General features: G+C 45.4%; 1 protein-coding gene across 6 annotated transcripts in view; it reads left to right on the top strand.

Annotated features, from left to right (window-relative positions):
• Positions 1-20,956, top strand: part of TP73 (tumor protein p73) — an 80,380-nt gene that overhangs the window by 25,506 nt on the left and 33,918 nt on the right. For all 6 annotated transcript variants that reach the window (XM_044996208.1, XM_044996210.1, XM_044996206.1 and 3 more), the window contains 2 exons: positions 1,019-1,142; positions 20,369-20,614. In XM_044996208.1, the coding sequence (XP_044852143.1) occupies positions 1,019-1,142; positions 20,369-20,614 (370 nt within the window). The remainder of the gene's footprint in view (positions 1-1,018; positions 1,143-20,368; positions 20,615-20,956) is intronic.

The following is a 20,956-nucleotide window of genomic DNA, read 5'->3' as shown; positions in this document are numbered from 1 at the left end:
TTGGGTTGTTCTAGCTGACGTGGCTGCTTGGAGAGTTTGCCAGTCTTCACAAGGGATTGTGCTCCCTACACATGGCTCCCCCCGCTCCGGTGGGGCAGGTAGCTCAGCTCTCTCTGCGGCATTGTCCCTCCACTCAAGACCCTGGAGTCCTCCCTGTGTGGTGCACACTCCACAGTGGGGCAAGTGGGTGGAGACTGGCAGGGCAAGAGGGATACACATTGTCCGCCTCTAACCTGTGTCTAGTCTAACCTGACACAGGTTAGTCAGACAAGAGCGTCCAGTCGTGGGCTGCATTATCTTCCCTTCCTAGCCCCACTTGGGGGCCCTGGGTGCAGCTGCTGCCATGAGGCGTCCCCGTTCAGGTGGCTCCAATGGAGTCGTGTTGCCACAGTGCCCTGGACGGTACTGCACAGGGATCCAATGGCAACGTGAAGGTTTTCCATTGGCGTTAATGGGCGCTGGATCCGGCCCCTGCTTAGTGGGAGAGGTGGATGTGATGGACAGGCCCGTGTGGATGTGCCCTCTGCTGGATGGATCAGGTAAGACCCACTCCTAATGTAGTGGTTCTCTCTCTGGCCTGACCTCCTTACACCACTCAGGGTCTGCCTGATTAAGAAACAAGCATTCCAAAGGTAAATACACAGCATTTTCTAATGGCACCACGGCTTTTGCAACCTCTCTGGCCGCTATACTTAGCATCCTGATCAAATAGGGAAGGAGGACTGTGTTCCATTTCATTTTCTCCTCCAAGCTGTTCTATAACTTAAAGCCATTTCCGGAAGGAAGAAATGCTCTGCCTGGCTAATCGATTGCTATTGAGTGACAACTTCTAAGTCCTCTGAGTCTTATGCTTTGTTTGTCCACCAATTTGTCTAAGTGAAATGTGCTCAAGGGGGCATCCCTGTCTTGGGAAAACAAAAGGCTGGAGGGGTCAAAGTTCAAGGGAAAGCCAAGCTATTGGGTGGGATTAATGACATCTGCATGGGGGAACTGAAGACATGTCATCTCCTTTTCTCAGGGAACCAGACAGCACCTATTTTGATCTCCCTCCATCCAGTCATTCAGGAAGCAGTGAGGTGTCTAACCAAACCGAGGTGACAATGGATGTCTTCCAGATGAGGAGTATGAATGAATCAGTCATGGTGAGTGCATTCAGGTTACAAGAAAGATAGTAATTTTAAATAAGAGGTTGTTTCCCTCCTGGGGGACTGGATGGCTCAAGGGGCTGCTAGCAGGATATGGCGTTTATTTCTGTGTTACTGGCTCATAAGCCAAACAAAGTCAGTGCTGGCCAAAAGCCATTGTATGGGTGAATGGAATAAGCAAGGCTCCTCCATATTAATTGTACTGCATTATGCAGCCACCTCCTACAAAGGCCACGAAAATAGCAGTCCCTTATTAATAAGTTTCACTGTATTGTCCAACTAGGTGCCTGTTTCAGAACACCACGTGGGTTAGTGTCCTGGTAAGACATGGAGTAGAGATCACCTCAGTACAGCTTCTATCACTTGACCACGGGGTGGCTCTCTTTTGTGTCACCTGGCAGACGTGCTTTCCATAGACCATAACGGTCCCTATTTGATTCTTGTCTGTAGAAACGTCCAGCTAAAACACAGAGCAACTCTGGCCACTCGATGAAGGACTCCCCACATCCATATACTCAGCAGGAGCAGCTATTGTTATTGACCCATGTCCCAAAGCATCCCACATGGGAGCAACATGCTAAAATCAAACCCTGAGACAAGAAGGCAGTGGAGTACAGAGGGAGGTGCTATTGGAGCTGGAATAGTTTAAAGCGCTCCAGTCGTAGTAGCTGCACTGAGACACTTGCTTCATGCCTCCGCTTGCTTGAACTCGCAAGACACAGGCTCCCGGATATAATGAAGGTGGAGAGCTGTGCAAGTACCATTTAACAACATAAATAACCTATAATTGTTCAAGTATAAACACGCTGCATGGTAAAAGTCATTTGTAAGATATTCTACAGGCGTAACTCAGTGAGGGCCCACTCCTGCTCCCACTGCAGTCAAGAGGAGCTTTGCCATGGCTCTGAGTGGAAGTAAGATTGGGTTCTTAGTATTTTTGGGGTCTCCCTGCATAGTCTCTTGGTTAGAGCTAGGAACAGAGATGCCGCGTTCATCAAGGAGAAAGGGTTTTAAACATTTATTGGACGTGATTGATTCTAAATGGGGAGAGAGCAAAATAAAACAGAAACTCCCTAGACTGAGGTGGGCTTTGCTCTCTGATTTTCTTGCTGTTTCTGACAATGGCAGTTTGCAGGGAATTTTTCCATGCTCGCCAAAATTAAGGCCCAAGACAACGTATCTTTACTCCTGTGAGCTCAGCCTAACTCATGCAGGTAGATGGTGAAGTTACTCAGGTGAGTAAGGTTTTTGTAAGCTCAGACCCTTCATTTTGTTATTAGGAACCTTCACAACAATGACTAGAATAAAGTAAATTCATTTGTTGAGTAGAGGTTCAAAAAGCACCAACTCTGTATTCTCAGCAAGTTCCTCTCATAAAGTTGCCAGCATCACTGATCCATAATATGCAATTTTTTTTTATGTTACTCTTTTACAAATGCACCAGAGCCAGCTGTCCTAGTACATGCAGTGAATGCCTGCCCTGGGCCTCAGACTGTCTCCAGATCATACTTCTTGGACTAATGCAGACACAGAGGCTTGTGCAGTCCAGTTTATCTTGTGATTGAAAATCCGTCTGGGCAATGTGTTCTTTCTAGCATTTGGATCCACTGCCTTGATATTGATCGCTCAATAGGTCTGTTTTCCTCCACACTGTCCATTGATCCACGTACTGATCTGCAGCGAATGAAGGCAGGGCTGGTTCAGGCAAACCTGCGCTCACAAGCCCCCCAGTAGTGTTAATGAGATGGTCACATGTTCCGCTGCTGCGGGAAGTTAACATGAGCTGCTTCCCGCTGGCTGAGCGCTCCAGAGGGATCAGAATGTTTCCCTCTTTATTGTCATGGCCCTCGCTGGGACACATCACAGGCTCTCCTGCCCTCCTCTGGAACAGGAACCTCCACCCACTATTCCCATAACTCTTTGCACAGACAGTGAGACACACACACGGTTCCGGATACTTTACTTATGCTCTTCGCACCTCAGCCCTGCTTTAGGAGGAGAGGAGATCTGGGTCCTGTGCATGTTCTTGACCAAGTCACTTCCCCTCTCTGTGCCCGAGTCCCTGCACCTGTCAGCCTGAACGGCAGGCTCCCCATGTCCTCACAGAAGTGTTGAGATTAGAACTGTTTGCTCCATATGTCTCTGCCGCTCTGATGCGCGGTTTGCAGAGATTAGCGTGTCAAAACTTCCCTGTCAAACAGGTTTGGTCTCCTGGGAACGTCCCCTCTTTAACATTAAGCACACAGACAAGTGCTCAGAACTCCTGCCCATTTATTAAATCTCCCTCCTCAAACCTCTTGCTTCCCGCCTAAAAGTCCTGAGAGTCTCCGTCCGTCTGCACTTTTCCCTCCTCTGTGGGCCTCTTTCCCTCTTCTCTGCAGCCTTTGTCTGCCTGGCAGACGGATCAGGTGGACAGCGAAATGCTAATTGTGGTGCTGCCCCAGCCTTTTGGCCACGGCCTCCCTTCTCGTTATTCCTGCTGTAACATAAGCCGGGCCAAGTGTGAATTCCAGAAAGCTGTTATTGCTGCTGAGGGGAGGCATGCTACTGCCCACATCGTACTGCAGGACACATGCCATGGGCTGATGAGCATGCAGGAGTCCTAACGTCCTGGCTTAGAACAGGGGAGCATGTGCAGAGGCTGTAGCTAACTGCCAGTGCATGTTAGCACTAGTTTGATATAAGGAGCTGTTAGTAAACATTTATACTAGCCCAACTTTGGGACTGTACGTTATATTGCTTAGCTCAGGATGAGATGAGTCCAGCTGGTACTATCTATCACCACTTAAATGTGTAGCAGGCTCATAAGTATAAAAATAAATGCACAGACACATGATCCTGTTGGCCTGAAATAAAGGTGGCCTATGTGTGGAGAAAAGGAGATGGCTGTTAGTTCTTTCTTTTTTTTTGAGGCAAAGTGCTCGTGAGGTTTAGCGACATTTCTGAGGGAAGCGGTAGAGTTTTGTGGTTACAGGATTCCAGGGTTCTACGCCCAGCACTGCCACTGATTGGCTTAAACTCTCTGTGTCCTGGCCTAAGCATCTGCAAAAGAGGGATAATGGTGCTTCTTTACTTCATGACCTGGGGGCTGTGCTGTTCACCAGTCTTCGTAAAGTATCGCAAGCTCCTCCGGTGCAAGGCGCTGTTGTTAGAGATGTGACATGATTTCTAGACCAATGGTTCTCAAACTTGGGCCGCCGCTTCAGGGAAAGCCCCAGGTGGGCCGGGCCAGTTTATTTACCTGCCGCGTCCACAGGTTCGGCCAATCGAGGCTCCCACTGGCTGCGGTTCGCCGCTCCAGGCCAATGGGGGCTGCGGGAAGGGCGGCCAGCACATCCCTTGGCCTGTGTCGCTTCCTGCAGCCCCCATTGGCCTGGAGCGGGCAAGCCCCCTTGGTGCCCACAGAAACTGGCAGATGCAAACCCAGGGGCTTATTTCAAATACAAAATATTGGGCCATGTTTTCAATTGAGCCTGTGGTCAAGGCACAGCAAAATACTTGTACTGTGCACTATTTTTCTGCAACAGTCCATAATGGTGTATGGAAACAGCAGTTTTCAGATTGAGATCAGGTCATTGCACATGCAAGGGCAGTTACAACAGGAGAACCGTTCTCCGATCGGTGCAGACACATACACACCCACTAGGGTTTTGGAGATGCACCCGTTGTGCCAGCTTTTGAATATATGACCCACCGTGTATTAAAAATTCCTATCCATTCAGAAAACCGCACAAAACAATCTGTCTCAAACCAAGGGACAACTCCACTGATGCTGGGTTTGTGGGCTGTGGCTTTCTTTCTACCCCGTGTTCCTGATGGGATTGAGAAGCCTCCAAGGATATTGAGATATAGCTCCATTATGAAGTCTAGCCAGGCGTAAAGTGCATCTCATGAAGATGTCTCCTGGGCAGCTGGCTCAGAGTGCCAGGCACTTCCATCTCTCAGGAGGAGAGCAGGCTAATTCCGGAGCTACTGCACATCTAAAAAAGATTGTGTAAGCGGGTGTTTGTGGCAGACCTGCCAGTGACTAGCTTTCCAGTGTTTAATTGTATGCACAGCAAAGATTCCTTGCAATTTATGACATTGTTAGACTTTTGGTTTGTGCACAGGTTTGCAAAAGGATAGACAGAGCTATTTAATGCACCAAAGATTTTTGAATATGAAATTAAGAAATGCTAAACAAATTAGGAAATGTTCTGTATTTTCCTGATATGTACAACTACTGCAATGTATGGCTCGTATACAGTAAATCTCTAAAGGCTTGAAAGTTGAGTCTGCATAAGCCTCAAAGCATTTGGATATTTCTCTGCTTTTCTGTGGTCTAGAAATGTCCTGTTAACAGACATGTCAGGAAATTTCTCACATCCTGGGTGCAGCCAGATCAGAAGTGCCTTTCCCATACAGGTGTGCTGTTTCTGATTCCAGTCCTGACTGAAGTGAGGACCTGCGGCAGGGTTGTGTTGTTGAGGGAGGGGAGTTATCCACCATTCTTCAACTCTGCACACAGATTTGGTTCAGGTTTGTTTCTAGTATGGGATGAACTTTCTGGTAAAGTTCTCACTTTATCCAGACCAATTTGTCTCACCCTGGGCTGTCACTGACACTCCTGGAACCTGCACAGTTCCCCTGACTTTGATGATGTTCCACCCAGAAGCAGTTTTTAGCATCCAGGATTCCTACAGCACCTCTCTTGAATTCTGTCAGTGCTTGGTGTTGTACTGCTTAGCGCTGTGCACTTGGATCTCTAGCGTAGACATTAGTCAGGCGCCAGCAGGTGGGAAAAAGCAGGTTTTCTTCATGATCACAGCAATATTATTGTGGGTTTAAATCACTCAAAGCTGATGTCACAGTAATCGTTAGCTAGCAGTAAAAGAAATGAATTACTGGATGAAAACAGAAAAGAAATGGGGCCTCTTTGGCCACAGCATTGATTTCCTGCAGTTATTCAGAGCTGTTGGGTGAATCTTGCTCTGCCACAATACCTGGCTGTGTGTGAGGCTGATAGTACACCTGGGATTGCTGGTTAATAATAGCACTGGCTTTTAAAGGCAGAGTTTCATGTTTAAAAAGTCCATGAGTGACTAGGCAAAAGATACAAATCTTCTTAGTGTGAAGAGATGCCTGATTAGGCCACGTGAGTGGTGTGGCATAGAGTTAAATGCTATAGCTGGATTACGAGTTGGACACTATTATGACCTATGCACATCTGTGGCTGTACATGCTAAGAGACAGGTCATCGGAGCTCACGCTTCAGGCTGTAAGCTGATCACCTGGGCCCCATGGGCAGAATTGCCAAATATACTGTGAGTTTTTCACCTCCTTCTGAAGTACCAGGTAGAGGTCACTGCTGCAGGCAGGATGCCAGAGGTGATGGACCAGTGGTCCAATGTGGTGCATCAAATCCTATTCACCTGTCAAGTGGCTTTCACAGTGGAGAGCAGATCTTCACCTTTCTTCAAGGGAGGTACATTCAGGGAACATTAAAGAAGCTTATCACTGTCTCCCAAATGTAATGTTTGCCAAGATAGTGGAGCAGGAACCACCACTATTCAAGGAAACAGCACCATTGTTCTGCACTCTGCTAGGATCACTAATCAGACTCTGACATCCTTGCTGTGGACAGTTATGCTATCCGTCTGCCTCTGTCTACTTCCACTCTCCTCCTCTCCAGCTAATAACCCCCCCACACCATTTGCTTCTGTGTTACTGGCCTCTGGCTCTGATGAGCTGTTCCTGGACCATCCTGGCTATTGAATTATCTTGATCCAGACCTAACAGCACCTCTGAAGCCCCTCACTACCATCAGGGATTTTCATCAGTCCTCAGAAATTGGAAACTCCAGAGTCACAACCCCAAGGTAGGATAGAGATCTGTCAGATCCAAAACATGGATCAGATAGTGGATGTCACTGAATTTGCCTCCAGCCAAATAGTTGTTTGTGCCTAAGATTATTTTTTAAATGTATTTTCTGGGAGGTTGGTAGGTGAGACTGTTGTCATCATGATCATTTACAAGCTGCAATTGATGTGAAGGAATCTTATAGTCTGATTTCATGTTGGAAGAGGATTGATTAACAGTGTTGCAATGTAGCTGAGTAAAGGGAAGTCTTGGTGTTTTTCAGGCTTGTTAAGAATAGGTAGATCATCTCTTCTTGAAAAAAGGCAACCCAATGACATGAGAACATTGAATGACATAAGAATGACATTGGTTATTGGTGGGGGAAAACCCCAGGAAATCAGCCACCCATCAACTAGCTATTCTGTGGCTCTGAACTGTCAAGGACTTCCCAACTAGTGAATCATGTGTTCATATTTTCTTGTAGTTTACTGTTTGGTTAGTGGATCATGAGTTGCTGTTTAGCTTGGATTGCAGCTTGGGGACATTTGTGTGACTACACTCTAGGAACTTCTCTACTGATTCACTAAAGGCAATCTGCTCTTTTATCTGTAAGAGATAATGATGTCATCCCACTTTATTCCTTCGGCGATGTTTTCCTAGACATGGTGAACAGTAACGCTGTGAGCTGAGCGTGCGTCTTTCTGCATTGTACTCGTTATCAACTCCAGTCCTTCAGGAGCAAAAGAAGGAAACCCTGTTGATGTCATATGGATAACAGACCTTAGGAGGAAACTAAAAACAACCCCTGCCATATATCAGAATCATGGGCTAGATAGATAGATAGATAGATAGAATGAATGAATGAATGAATGAATAAAGGCCAGTGTCTACATTTGCCCAGCTCCAGAGACACGGTATTTGAGTTATCCCAAAGTCACTTCATGCACTCATCAGTGCAAATCTAGTTGCCTTATTCTGCTGATAAAAGGTGCAGTTCAAATGGCTTTTAGCTCCATTGATCCTCTCTACAAGCAGCTTTTTGGAATTAAATCCAGCTGAATTTAATTATGGAGAAGGACCCTCAGACTCCCCCTTGGTAGGGACATTTGGTACAGTCCAATACATCATTGGGCAAGCCTCAGCCTGCCCTGTGTTTTAATGAATAGTCATGAGGGAGAGAAAGGGGTGGGCCTGAGTTTTGTTGTTAGATGCAGATGACAGAACTAAGGGAGATGGAAAAAGCGAGAAAGCCAACAAACTGCAGACAGGTAGCCAGCCCAGCATCCCCGGCGCTGCCTCTCCCTAGTCACTTGCCCTTGTCTTTATGTTCCATTATCGTATATCGATTAATACCCTTTTTATTTTTTCCATCCTCCCCTGACCCCATGACTCCTGTGGCGGGAAAGTTCCTAGTTGTTTTTAAATTCCAAGAAGACTAAAATGCTGTATATTAGCGACCCAATGCAGCATTACACCACGGTAGGTGCTACCTTTTCTGAACAGCATTTGATTTATTATTTTTCCTCCAAAGGGAATGTCCTCTCCCCCAAGGCAAAAGGCTCTGCAGAATATTGCGCTCTCATTCTGTTTTCTTGAGTTTTGCACCTATTGCTATATGAGAAATGCCACGCGTGAGATTCAGTCCTTATTCAGGCAGGGTGCCCCAGTGCAAGAAGGGGCTGATGTAGAACGGAAGTTGGATGGTTGCTTGCTTATGTGCTTTTTTGCGCATGCAACAGATCATGTTGTTTTAGCACCAGGAGGCACTCATGTGTTCTGAGCATCAGGCAGGTTGCAACTTTATGTGCAACTCCAGAATGTTGCAAGAGGAAATCTCACCAGATTCTACTTCAGGATGGGGTGGTTAAAATGTTGTCTACTTACTTGGCATGTCTCTGGTGCACTCTCTGTATATCTAAGATGTGTGTTGTGCTTTGCAAAGTCTTCAGTGTGATTTAAATCTCTGGCTGAGTTAGCTGTTTGAAGCTCCTGAGTCCCACATGAATACATCTGTACAAGCCTCTATACCCTGCATTGTGGTTTCTCCTGTATCTTTAACTAACTACAGCTCTGAGCTACAGTTTAAAGAAACAGTCGGTCTTCAAACTTCTTAGCTGCTCAGCAGCACCAAGGCGCTGGTGCATCCTTCATTTGGGACTTGCTCATTTGCAGAAACCACGGGAACACTTGCATCTCTGTAATGCTGTGTGTGTGTGTGCGCGTGTGTGTTTGTGTCCCCAGATAGGTTTCCTCCTGCAGATTAAAGGCGCTGGGAGATTATGACAATTAGCACTGGACATGATTCTCATATATACATTTTCAGCATGGTCTATAAACAATATGATGCTGTTTTAGTCTACAGATTTTGTTTTTGCTGTTCTGGTATTCAGGATATATGAGGCAAGAGTGTCCTTAATGAATATACAAGGTGAAAGAAAGACATCTATCCCCAAATGCATTTCCTTTTTAAATAACGAAGAATTTTTTTCTGAGGGCAGTTTTCTTTTTGTATTTATTGATGAATAATTATACATATAGAGTGAAACAGTGTTGCAATTCTTGGTTGAAATTATTGAATTGCTTGTTTCTGTTTCCACATGTGGTGGCTTGGTTTTGCATTGTAATTCTGTTACTCTGTGTGCCATTATTATGGTGATATTTCTATTTAATGTTTACTTGTGAAGTTTTCTTTTAAAGGGACAGCACCAACTTGCGATCTAATCATTCTCAAAAAAAAGGAATTAAAGTCATTTTGGGTACGACAGCTGCCCCTGAAGCCCACTGCTGACATGGGGGGATTTACAACCACAGTTTCCTATTTTAAAAATAATCTTGTTTTTTTCTCCTGTTGCTTTGTGACAAGTTCACACAATCGCCAGGGGAAACCAACTATATTGGGAAACTGACCATACCCAAAGTGCCTTTAAACGCACAGAGAAAACATAGTGGAGGGAAAAGGGGGTCAGAGAAATACTTTTGACTAATCTCTATGGACTATGTTTTGGCACCTTTGCTCACTGCGTGTATTTTGACTTTGTATTGATTTAATTTATTTAATTTACTTATGTTAGCTTATAGGAGTGCTAAAAAGAACCCATCTCTATGCTTTATTCACCCTGGACAGAAATTAAAAATATAGCCTAAATGCATCAATTTAAAATAGCTTACCACAATCCCCATCTCTCAAACAATTCCCCACCCCAACAATTACAATTGTAAATAGTTTCACAGATTAGAGGCAGAATCCAGCCCTTTGTTCTATAATCTGCGATGTTTCTGTAACAATTATAGGGAACACATTTTTGGGTAGAAATGTGAATTTTAAATGGATGGTGTGTCCGGTTCAATGTACCGATGATCACTTAGGTTGCTAGACACGAAGTTCTTGTTTTCACAAATAGAGTGGTTTACTTTTATCAGTGGTTGTCGTCTTTTGAAAAGAATAGTGTCTCTCACACTTTGAGCAGCCGTGCTTGTGGCAGTGGCTCACTTCTGATTTATCTGCACGTTGTACATTCTTCTTGCACACAGGCACTGCACACGCTGGGACAGCTGGCTGGAGTGGATGTTGTACTGTAAATAGTTGCACATTATTGTTAACAGTTGCATATAATTAACCTAAAGGCGCAGCAAACATCCTTCTGAAAGCACTTACAGAGCATACAGAGCGGGTGCTTTTCAAGTTCAATATCTTACCCCTCGTTGTGGGGTATTTTGAAACATCAACAGTAATTTAGTTGCGTATCTATCTCCTGCAAAATGTCATGGCCTGAGAAAAGCTCATCGTAGACCAGGAAGCCTCTGTTTCATTGTGCTCTTATTTAGAACTGATCACACCTACTACACTAAAATTGTGTGGGAACATTCACACTGGTAGGCGCTGGGTCCTTTCTCCTGGCAACGATTTGTGCAAGGGACTTGTGTTTAGCTCTAAGTGCTACCGGTCAATGCTTTGCACACTGATGGGAGTGTAGCTTGCTTGCAGGTAGTGACTGACTCAGAGAGTACTTATGCTGACATTGTGAACTCCACGGTGAAGGGACTTTTTGCCATGTGTTTGTCACCAATGAGGCATATGACTGGTTTAGAACTATGGAAAGGCAAAGAATAAATAATAAGAAGAACACAAATAAAATATTGCCCAATGGAAAAATGATTCCCGAGAGCATGGTGTATGGCCCAAAGCTGAAAGCCTTTATTCAGATACTACTATGATGGGGATGGATGGCTAGAAAGGATTCCCTCTCCTATGCATTTCATTCCAATAGCTCATAAATCCTCTGGGGAGCAGGGAACCTGGTGCCGGGGTGGCAGCCTTCGTAGAAGCAAGACAGGAAGTATCTTTGAGAGAGAGGGAGCAGAATGTGAGGCCCCTCCCTACAGGAGCAGTCCTGAGAGTAGAGAGGGGAGGTATAGGGTTGTCTTTTCTCTTCCTCCACCCTCACTCCCTCACCTGCAGGAAGTGTTTCAGGAGGGATGTTCAGGAAGTTGGTCCGAAGTCACCCCCTGCACAGGAGAGGTCAGGTCATCTGGCTATGTCCAGGATGGGTGAAAGGTGGGCTTGGCTTTCCCCGTGGGGGACATATGGGTTGGGGGAGCTATAGGCTGGGGTAGCTTCCTGCTGCTCCCTCATTCCCATTATGGGACCTTTTACTTACGGGTAAAGTGAAGCTCAGTAAGGCCATGTCACACAATCACATGGCGAATCAGTGGTAGGGCTGGATATCCTCAGCCCAGGGGTCCTGACTCTAACCAAGGTAAACTTGCAACATTGTTTAAAAACTCTTCCTAGTTTTGTAGAATTTTGCAGCAGACATTTCCAACAGACCTCTGGTTTCTGGATTTCTGCAGGCTGCAGAGCTCTTGACTCCGTGGAAATAGAAATTGCCGAGACGGGAAATGTTTCATGTTTATTTCCCACTATTCAGGATATAACTACTGAACCAACACACACTTTATTCTTTATCCCTGATGATCAGAACACACATTGCTATTATTTTTGAAGGATGAATATTTATGTATGGAATGAGAACCCGAAAAATCAGTATGTTGGTTCATCAGTGTAAACCAGTTACTTTCCGTTTGTTCCTGAGAAAATAGATTTGATTTTCGTATTTGATGATGAATGTTTTTGGCAGGATGTTATCCTGGAGTTCATTTTATTACTCCGAGAGTAGTAAGAAACCAGCAGCTCTGTGCTTATCTGGCTGAACATGCCATCATGGGCTCTGTGGACTGCTTTCCAGATATATTTTGATATCAGTCTAGATAAAGTTTTTTGTGGTTATTTCTGGAATTATGGATAGTTCATGAGGTTCTTGTTTATCTTGGGCAAACTATACAGCAGGAGAAACAGACAGAGGGTTTAATACACATATTTAAGGGGAGAAGAGAGATGTATTTGCAAACGCAAGTTAGATCTTGTTTGACATTCCATCAGTTAGTCACAGAATCCTGACAATCTTGTGGGAGATGTAGAGAACTGGAGGTCTTACTTGGAAAAGCTTGATAGGTTTTTTTTTTAAGCGATTATACTGTAAACCAGTAACTTTCCTTTGGGTGAGGTTAGGCTCCCAAGTTAAAACATGTCTCTTGAGTCTGAAATCTGGTTAGTTGCAAGCATTTCAGACTGACTTCGTTTGGGGGGAGGAGGAGTGTGAAGAGCTGTGCCTGTTTGTCATGAGAAATCATGCTTTTAAAAACAATACATTTAACGACTTGTCATTTAACATATGCGCATTTCCAAGTGCATATGTTAAATGAGCCATGATGTATGACAGCAGGGACAGTCCTTCCGCCCAGAGCAAAGGGGTTGGTTTGAGAACAACTCACAATGGCCTCAGCAATGGAAGACTGGATGGTTCAGGGTAAAGACAGATGCTGATTTTCACATCTGGATCACTGGGTCAGGTTCAGCTGAGGCTGGGAGTGAGTGACAATAATTATCTGCCTGAGGGCAGTTTGGTGGCCTCTGTGTTCTGAGTTCAGCTATCAGCAGACTGCCTGAGCAGAAATACCGAGGGATGGATGGCTGAGGAGATGGACTTGGCCGGGACTGGGTGAAAGGAGTGAATGTAGGGAGACTGAAATAGTAGTCTGTTCCCTGGACGTGGTTTCCTCAGAGGTGTCTTGGAACACATGTGCAGGATGTTATCTAGAGGAGGCTTGCCAGGACCGGCTCTAGGCACCAGCAAAGCAAGCACGTGTTTGGGGCGGCACATTTGCAGGGGCGGCATTCCGGGCATCTTTTTTTTTTCGGAACAATCCATCCACCAATGTACGGCAAAAAAATAATACATGAAAATCAAAAAAACTCCAGTAACGGTTATTGATTAATTAAATCAGGAATCATGATTGTGTGTACTGTGCCGCCCTATAGGTGCCATTCGCGCCAGTTTCCGTGTCGCATCGGTGCCAGTTGTTACTGAATTATTAAAAGACTATGCAAGTATAAAAAAACAAAAAAATTCAGTTCAGATAAATTATTTTAATTTATGAGAACCTGGGCACACTGGAAGACCCTAAGGTTTTTCATTACAGTGTATAGTTGAACCCAAATTGTTTGTAATTGCGATTTTGTTAAAATTAAATGAGTACACTAGTAGGAAATTGTTTTATTTCACTAACTACAAATTCTCTGTTTTCACTTTTTTTCAATTTTAAACCGTCAAAAAAAAAACAAGACCAAAAAAAAATTGCAAAGTGCAAACGTGTAAAAGCCAAAAAAAAGGGGGGAGGCAGCCAAAAATTTTTTTGCTTGGGGGCGGCAAAAAAACCTAGAGCTGGCCCTGAGGCTTGCACAGCTTATGCTGTTCCTGTTGTATGGAGGAGCTCAGGCTTTGCAGTCCCACAGTAGACACTTTTGGGATCATTATATATTCACCTAAAAGAGACCCTGTGAAATTGAACAAGGCCCCAAGGCTGGTTGGAGTTATTACAAATACGCTCTTGGCTGTTCATGGTCTTAGTACAGTTGACAAGAGTATGTGAGAAATTGCCATAAGAGAACACATGAAAAAACCTATAGAATAATGGGTAAAAAATGTATAACTCTTTCCATTAAACATCACAGGGGGGAAACGGTGGGAGAATTCTGTAAAGATTCTTCATGAGCAAATCTCAGAGAAATTCGGTGCTTTAATTCAATGGATGTGTCTCATGGCCACTTTGCTAGAGTGCGAAAGTCCTCAGCTTCTCCAAATGTAATAAATCTTCTACATGTAATAGATCAGGCTTCTCTCAGATCAAAATGATAATCTCATGAGAACAGGCTTTTTCATTTGTGAGATTTCCAGAGTGCTCTGACTGCATCTGAATAGGAAACACCAGAGGAGCAATGCTTGAGGTAGAGAAATGAGGTATTTCTGCTCTGATCCCCCAAAATATGCTAAATGTTTAAAAAAAAAGTTCACATTTTTGGAGTTGGTTTTTTTTCAACCTCAGAAAAAGGCTGGATTTTGGTCTGAGTTTTGGATGTAGGATTAGGTCAGTTGTTGTTTTCCCCAGAGTGGTTCTGCTATACTTACATGATATTTAAGGCCATAGGATTTACCAAATAGAGGAGAACAAATTCCATCTTGTGCCATTGTGACACAGGCATGCCCAAACATGCCCTAACATGCCCAGGCAGGTGTTACACCTATGTCTGACCAGCTTCATGATACTTCACCAAAGTGAGGGAAAACTAAGAACTAGCTTATTGCCATGGTTGTTGTGAGAGCTTTGCACAGCTATGGTTTTAAGAGCTATGTAAAATGTAGAATACTGTGGTCCCAAACTGTTGGAGATGAAATGTCACCTGAGGTGGGCAGGGTCTCAGGTAACTCAGTCAAGAGTGAGAATAATCAACATCTTTGGACCCAGCCCAGCCTGGGAGGTGACATTCTGCCAGTGTGAGCATCCCACGAAAAATGGATCCCACCTCTCTGGACTGGACCAGTGCTGTTAGGACTGACCACTGGGTGAAAAATACTTTATTAGATTGGAAGGGAACTGGTTAATAAGTACAGGCTCTCGACTGCATTTTATATTTTATGTAACACTGTAACCTGGTGGTTCCAGTCCTTTTACTTGCATCCATTTTTTATCTTTATCTTAAGCTGTGCTAAATAAACGTCTGTCTGGTTTTACAGTGGACACGACCCAGTGCCTTGTGCTAAAGAGAGCACTAAACTGAGGGGAGGCTGGTGGATGGGGGTGCACTGCTTCCATGGAGGCAGCCGATCAGTGTACATTGAGGGTGTCCAGAAGAGGAGGGACTGGGCACTCGAGTGTAACAAGGTGGCACATGCTAATTGCTAGCCTGCAGTGGGAACGAGTGGGGCTTGCAGAGCCGGGAGCAGAGCACGGGAGGATTTTCCCCTTTGGGCACAGATAAGATTCTCTCATGCTGTGAGCAGGTGATAGTGATTCACACTGGACCCCTTGGTAACCCCAGAAGTGTCGCAGTCATCAGCTGTTAATGGAAATATTTGACAAGGGAAATTCAGAACAGATGCTGAAAACCAGCTTTATAAGAAGGCAGAACCTGGCCCAGTACATACAAAACAAGCCAGGATAAATCTGGCCAATTATCTTATTTTCACTCTGCATCAAAACTGTGCGTTGGAGCGTCTCCCAAACCGCCGACTGCATTATTGCAAACTGCTAAAAGCCAACATCGCTTGTGTAAAATGAATTGTACGCCTGCCTCTGAAAGGTGATTGCAACGTTAATCCACTCTCACAAACCTAAATAGTGAAACTGGGTGGGTGTGTGCATGAGTGGGTGTGAAGGGGTGAATGGATGGATATGGGTGTGCATGTGTAAAGTGAGAAATAGGCCCTATTTGCAACAATGCTATCATCTTATCGGCGGGTATGTTAGTGACTTGGGGCTGGGGGGTTGCTCTGTGGGCTGTATGTACCAAGTTCACCACCAAGCAATTCAGGTGCTGATTGTGGTATTCAGGACATCCCATGCAGGGGAATATTTGCTTGCTCCAGAGTGGAGACCTTGTCAAGGATTCATTTACAGAGTCTGGCAGTACCACTTTGTATGGACAGAGGGCACTTTAATTACTCTTATGAGTATCTCGAATAAACTTTGCCGTTGTGTCCCTCAGTAAATTGCAACTTTTACCAGATAAAATTCTAACCCTTCCCAGGGCGTCAGTCTCATAACTTTCTACATTTGCCTTGGAGGAAATGCCACTACTCCCCCAAACCAAACAGCACTTTGTAATTAAAAAGCAGCCTTAAGTACATGAAAAATCTGAGAGAGGAACAAAAAATGGCTGTGAGACGGGGGTTGTTCCATGGTTTAACCAGTGGACTGGTGGGGCAGGCGTGGGGTGTTTTCTCCAGCCCCCCCCCTTGATATTTTTATATTTAGGAGTATTACTTTCTTTTTCAGTGTGATCCCACAAATAGAGCCAGTTTATCCACCTTCTCCCTGATTCTGAGGGTTTCCTGTCCCATAGATGCATGCATGCATCTCCTAACAGAGACAGAGAAAGAGGAGATTTCATTTAAGAGAAGGATCCTTTGTCCTGTTCTGGTGTGAAATATTGTGCAACTCTCCTCTTTCTCATCCCTGTGAAATCAACAGGAGTTTGCCACTGACTTCAGGAGCAGGGTCTATTGATATATCTGCTGACACAGCCCCTTCTGCATAGCTCCTGAGCACCTGAGGGCTGTGATGAGGTTTGGTTGGCGACATCTGAGCCATAAAGCCCATTTGGAGGTCTGGACTGGCAGAAGTAACAGTTGTATTCTGCCCTGATTTCCTGGTCCTTATTCTTTGGACAGTCAGACCTAGATTTCTCCGGTTTGCAGCTCTAACCCGTTCGGAATCATTTAGGCTTTAGTGTATGTTTCTGGGAGATAGCAGGGGGGGCTGCTTTTCAGACAATCAGTGGGAGATGATCTCTCCTGCTATACTCGATTGCATGACCGGAAAGCTTTGTATGAGCACAGGGTAGATAAAGAATTTCTGTTTGTCGTTAAGTCCAAGATTTTCAACAGGGACCAGTGATTTTGAGTCCTCACGTTGAGACATCTCAAAGGGCCTGATTTCCAGAAAGTGCCAAGCAAGCATCCCCCTCTGAAAATCAGGTCCCTTTAACTCAGGCATCCACAATCAGTAGTCGCTTTGAAAATAGTATGTGGGGTGAAAGTTAAATCAGGAGGCAAACTGGTGTCTGTGGTGTCCCTTCAATGGGAGTTAGTCCAAAAACCAAGAAGTGAAATGTCACTCTGGTGCCTGGGAGTGGGCATCACGACATAATGGGGTCATGACAGGTCAAGAGCGAGGTTAATTACCGGAGAGGGAGAATGCGTGTGTGCGTGTGTCCATCTCTGTGTGTCCGTCTGGGTTAACAAGCAGCATCAGACTCACATTTTCACAGCTCAAAAGTGCCCCTAAGCAAGACACACAGTAATTTCTGTTAGCAAATGATTATTAAATGTCATGTTTAACAAAGGGACCTCATCCATTGAGGGAATGACTGAACTACAGCTATCAGCTAGAGTCCTTTAGAACAAGTGGTAGACATGGTGCTGGAGGTCCTCAGTTCAATCCCCAAAGATGATTCATGACAGTGCCTGCTGCGAATGAACCTCCAGCAAACCCCACCTTTGTTTCACTGCTACAGTGAGGCCTTGCCATTGGCCAGCAATTGCATCTTCTTGCAGAAAGTCCCACCTACCAATCTGGGTCGTTTTGTCCAATATATTTGATTCAGTCGGCCTTATGGAACTGAATGCAGCAGCCAATTGCATCCTCCCCTCTCCCCCTCCGCCCCCTGATGTCATGGAGGGCTGACAGGACATGGTGCAGGATGCCTAGGAAAGGTGCCCCAGTAGGCGCAGCACTTTGAAAGGTCAGACAATAGGTGCCCAAAGTCCAAGTGGCTGGGAAAGTGGTGCTTAGAAGTCCGCCTCCCCCTGGTGCTTAGAAGTCCCAGAGCTGTCCATGCAATATATCACTGCTCGCTGCGCTCCCCCGCAGGGAAATGCATTCTGTCCCGCTTTGGAACAGTGGTGACCTTTGCTCCAGCCTACCCTTGACTTTGTTATTAGGCTGGCTGCCAAGGTTTCCCTGGGCTGAGCCCAGAAGCTGTGTTTTGCAGCATGTGTGTACATGTACACACGTCGCTGTCTGGTTCTGGGCACGCTGCAGTTACCAGGAGATAGAGACTTTTCAAAGTTATTTTCTCCTAAATTTCTTACAGCTCCCGAGTGGTCTCCGTTGCTTTGGGGGCAGCGGAATCATGGTTGTGGGTTTCACCCACAGGTTGTTCCAAAGGGACTAGAGTCAAGAGTTTGATGATTCTTTGCGATCCCTCAGTATCATCTGCATGGGCTACGGCTGGGCTTTTGGCATTAAATGCTGTCAGTGGTGTCAGACTAACTGCGGGGAGCACAATCAGCCTGCGATGTGATGGCAAGCGGAGGAAAGAGACACATGACGAAGAGTTTGTCTAATCAGTGTCACTCTCCTGATGGGAAGAATTGGGAACAGCTAGAAAAAAAATGCGGGAAGTTAAATAAATCTGGGAGGGGAAATGAAGAAGGAAAAGTGCCTGAAGAAGGAGTAAAGCTGGAAGAGAAAGGAGGGAATGAAAGAAGAAATAAGGTGTATTCCAGTAGTTTGGATAATGATATAAACTAAACATGAGCCACAATTGCTAACCAAGCGGATGTGACAGGTGAGATACATGTAACTAACCGGCTGGCCCCACAGCAGCTTATTTGTTGATGTGTCTGTGTTCAGCATAACCCAGCACAGCTAGTTTATGGACAGGAATCAAGCCCATGAGTCCTGACTCCAGCCCTGTACCCTGGTCACCAGACCCTCCTATTTCCCTCTGTTATCACTTCGATGTGTCTCCACAGTGTATCTGCGTAGATAGCAGATTGCCACAGCCTTGCTTCCCGGAGCTGATAACAATGAATCCACTTGGTGGGTCATAGCTTGAAGGCAGCTCTTTGCAGCGGAGTGGATCCTTTTAAAACCCTGTGCTGGCTCCGTGTGATACCATTGCTAACGGAGCGCAGCGTGTGCATGGAGACTGGAGCCATGGGCTCCGCACTCACATTCCAGCCACCAGAGTAATTCAGTCAAGGTGACTCTTCTGGAGTGAAGTGGGGCGCAGGGAGTGTTTTACTCCACACACGTGAGCGTTTTGTTCCTGAGTACTGGGCATGCATGTGCTTTAAGGACTCTCCTCGCTCTTCCAGCCTGGCTCCGTCTCCTGATGGAGTCTGCAGTGAAGGCACAATCCTGCACTTGTGGCATTTCACTGCTTTGCTATGGGAATACGCACATACGCACAGGCATCACGGTGGGATCCGATGGGAGGGTAGATGGGTAGTGACTGGGGGGTGGAAGCCCCTGTTTTTACACACAGGCATCTCAGGCAATGAACAAACCCTGGGAAGAAAGATAATCAGAAAGGCTGGAAGGTAAATTCAAGGCTTCAGCATCAGTCTCTCTTCAGAACTGATTATTTTGTTTTCAGTTTACTAATCAATCTTTCTTTCTTCTATGAAATAGTGTAAAGTCTGGCTACTGCTGAGCTTCTGGGATGGGGCTTCTCTGTAGCTAAGGTGGGCCCAAAAGAGATCCAGAGTTCAAACCCCACAAAACTTAGGGTGGCTGGAATCTGGGGGTTTGGTTCAGCCCTTTAGAAAGATAGGAGCCATTTGCAATGTTTGGTTCCTGACCTGAGTTCCTGTGTGAAGTTTGGGAGTGTTTGGCTCAGGCTTGGGGGTTGGTTTAGTCCCACATGAACTGAAAGTTCTGAGATTTGAAATGGAAGTGAATGAGCCCTTACAGAAAGGTCCCTGATGGAACCAACGGGGATCTATAGAAATCCCTCTGAACATCTCCAGAACTTAACAGAGGATGAGAGCCTTTCCGTCACATGTTCAGGCATCCTATGGAGTTCTGTAGTATTGGTGGATTCTGTAGGGTGAGCGCTAAGATTATTATAATTTTCTAGTCAATAGGCCAGTCCCATAAGGGGAGTAGCAGAAAACAGCAAATATATGTCTCTCCCTAGCTAAGCGATGATTTCCCTGCTAGCGAAAGAGGTGGTTTTGCACTGTTAAGGGCACTGGCAATCCAGGAATCTTGGCACCTGGCTGCCTCCATTATGGATGAAGCTGACAAAAGGGGGTGATGTCAATGTGTCAGGTTTTATCCCTTTCACAAGTGGTGACCTGTTTTAAAAACAAACCAACCCAGAGGAGGTATTTCAGCTAACGTTCCAGTGCGCTGGCCCTTTAAGGAGGCTGTAACAGGACACCTGAAGTCCTGGAGAAGTGTAGCTGAGATTTCATTGTCTCTAAACTGGCTGATGTTTTCTTTCCCCCCCCCCCTCCCCTTTTCCCTTCCTCCAGTCCCAGTTTAATTTGCTGAACAGCAGCATGGATCAGAGCATCGGCAGCAGAGCAGCTTCCACCAGCCCGTACAACTCTGAGCACCCCTCCAATGTCCCAACGCATTCTCCCTACTCGCAGCCCAGCTCTACCTTTGATGCCATGTCCCCAGCTCCTGTCATCCCCTCCAACGCTGACTACCCTGGGCCCCACCACTTTGAGGTGACTTTCCAGCAATCCAGCACAGCCAAGTCTGCCACTTGGACAGTAAGTTGCATGAGTTCTTCTTGACTTCAGTAGAGAGATGCATGTGTGTCTGTAGAAATGTTTGCAATGAATCTGCATCAAACCCTTTACTGTCTCTGTATCAATTCACAGAAGGATACACAGTGCATGTTTATATGCCGCGGACGTTGCAATGTCAGCTGCAAAATGTGTGGTTGGTTGATAGTCAACAGAGGGTATTTTGGTTGCCAGCTTTAGAGGCAGCAAATATAACTCAAGCCTGACAAGCAAAACTTTGGGAAATAGCAGGGTTTATTTTCAGGATTTATTTCCAGACACAGTAGAACCCTAAATTTTTCATATTTTTTTATTTCTGTTGATTTG

The sequence above is a fragment of the Mauremys mutica genome, chromosome 21 (genome assembly GCF_020497125.1).
Source record: "Mauremys mutica isolate MM-2020 ecotype Southern chromosome 21, ASM2049712v1, whole genome shotgun sequence".
Taxonomy (NCBI): Eukaryota; Metazoa; Chordata; order Testudines; family Geoemydidae; genus Mauremys; species Mauremys mutica.
This window is presented reverse-complemented; position numbering and strand designations above follow the sequence as displayed.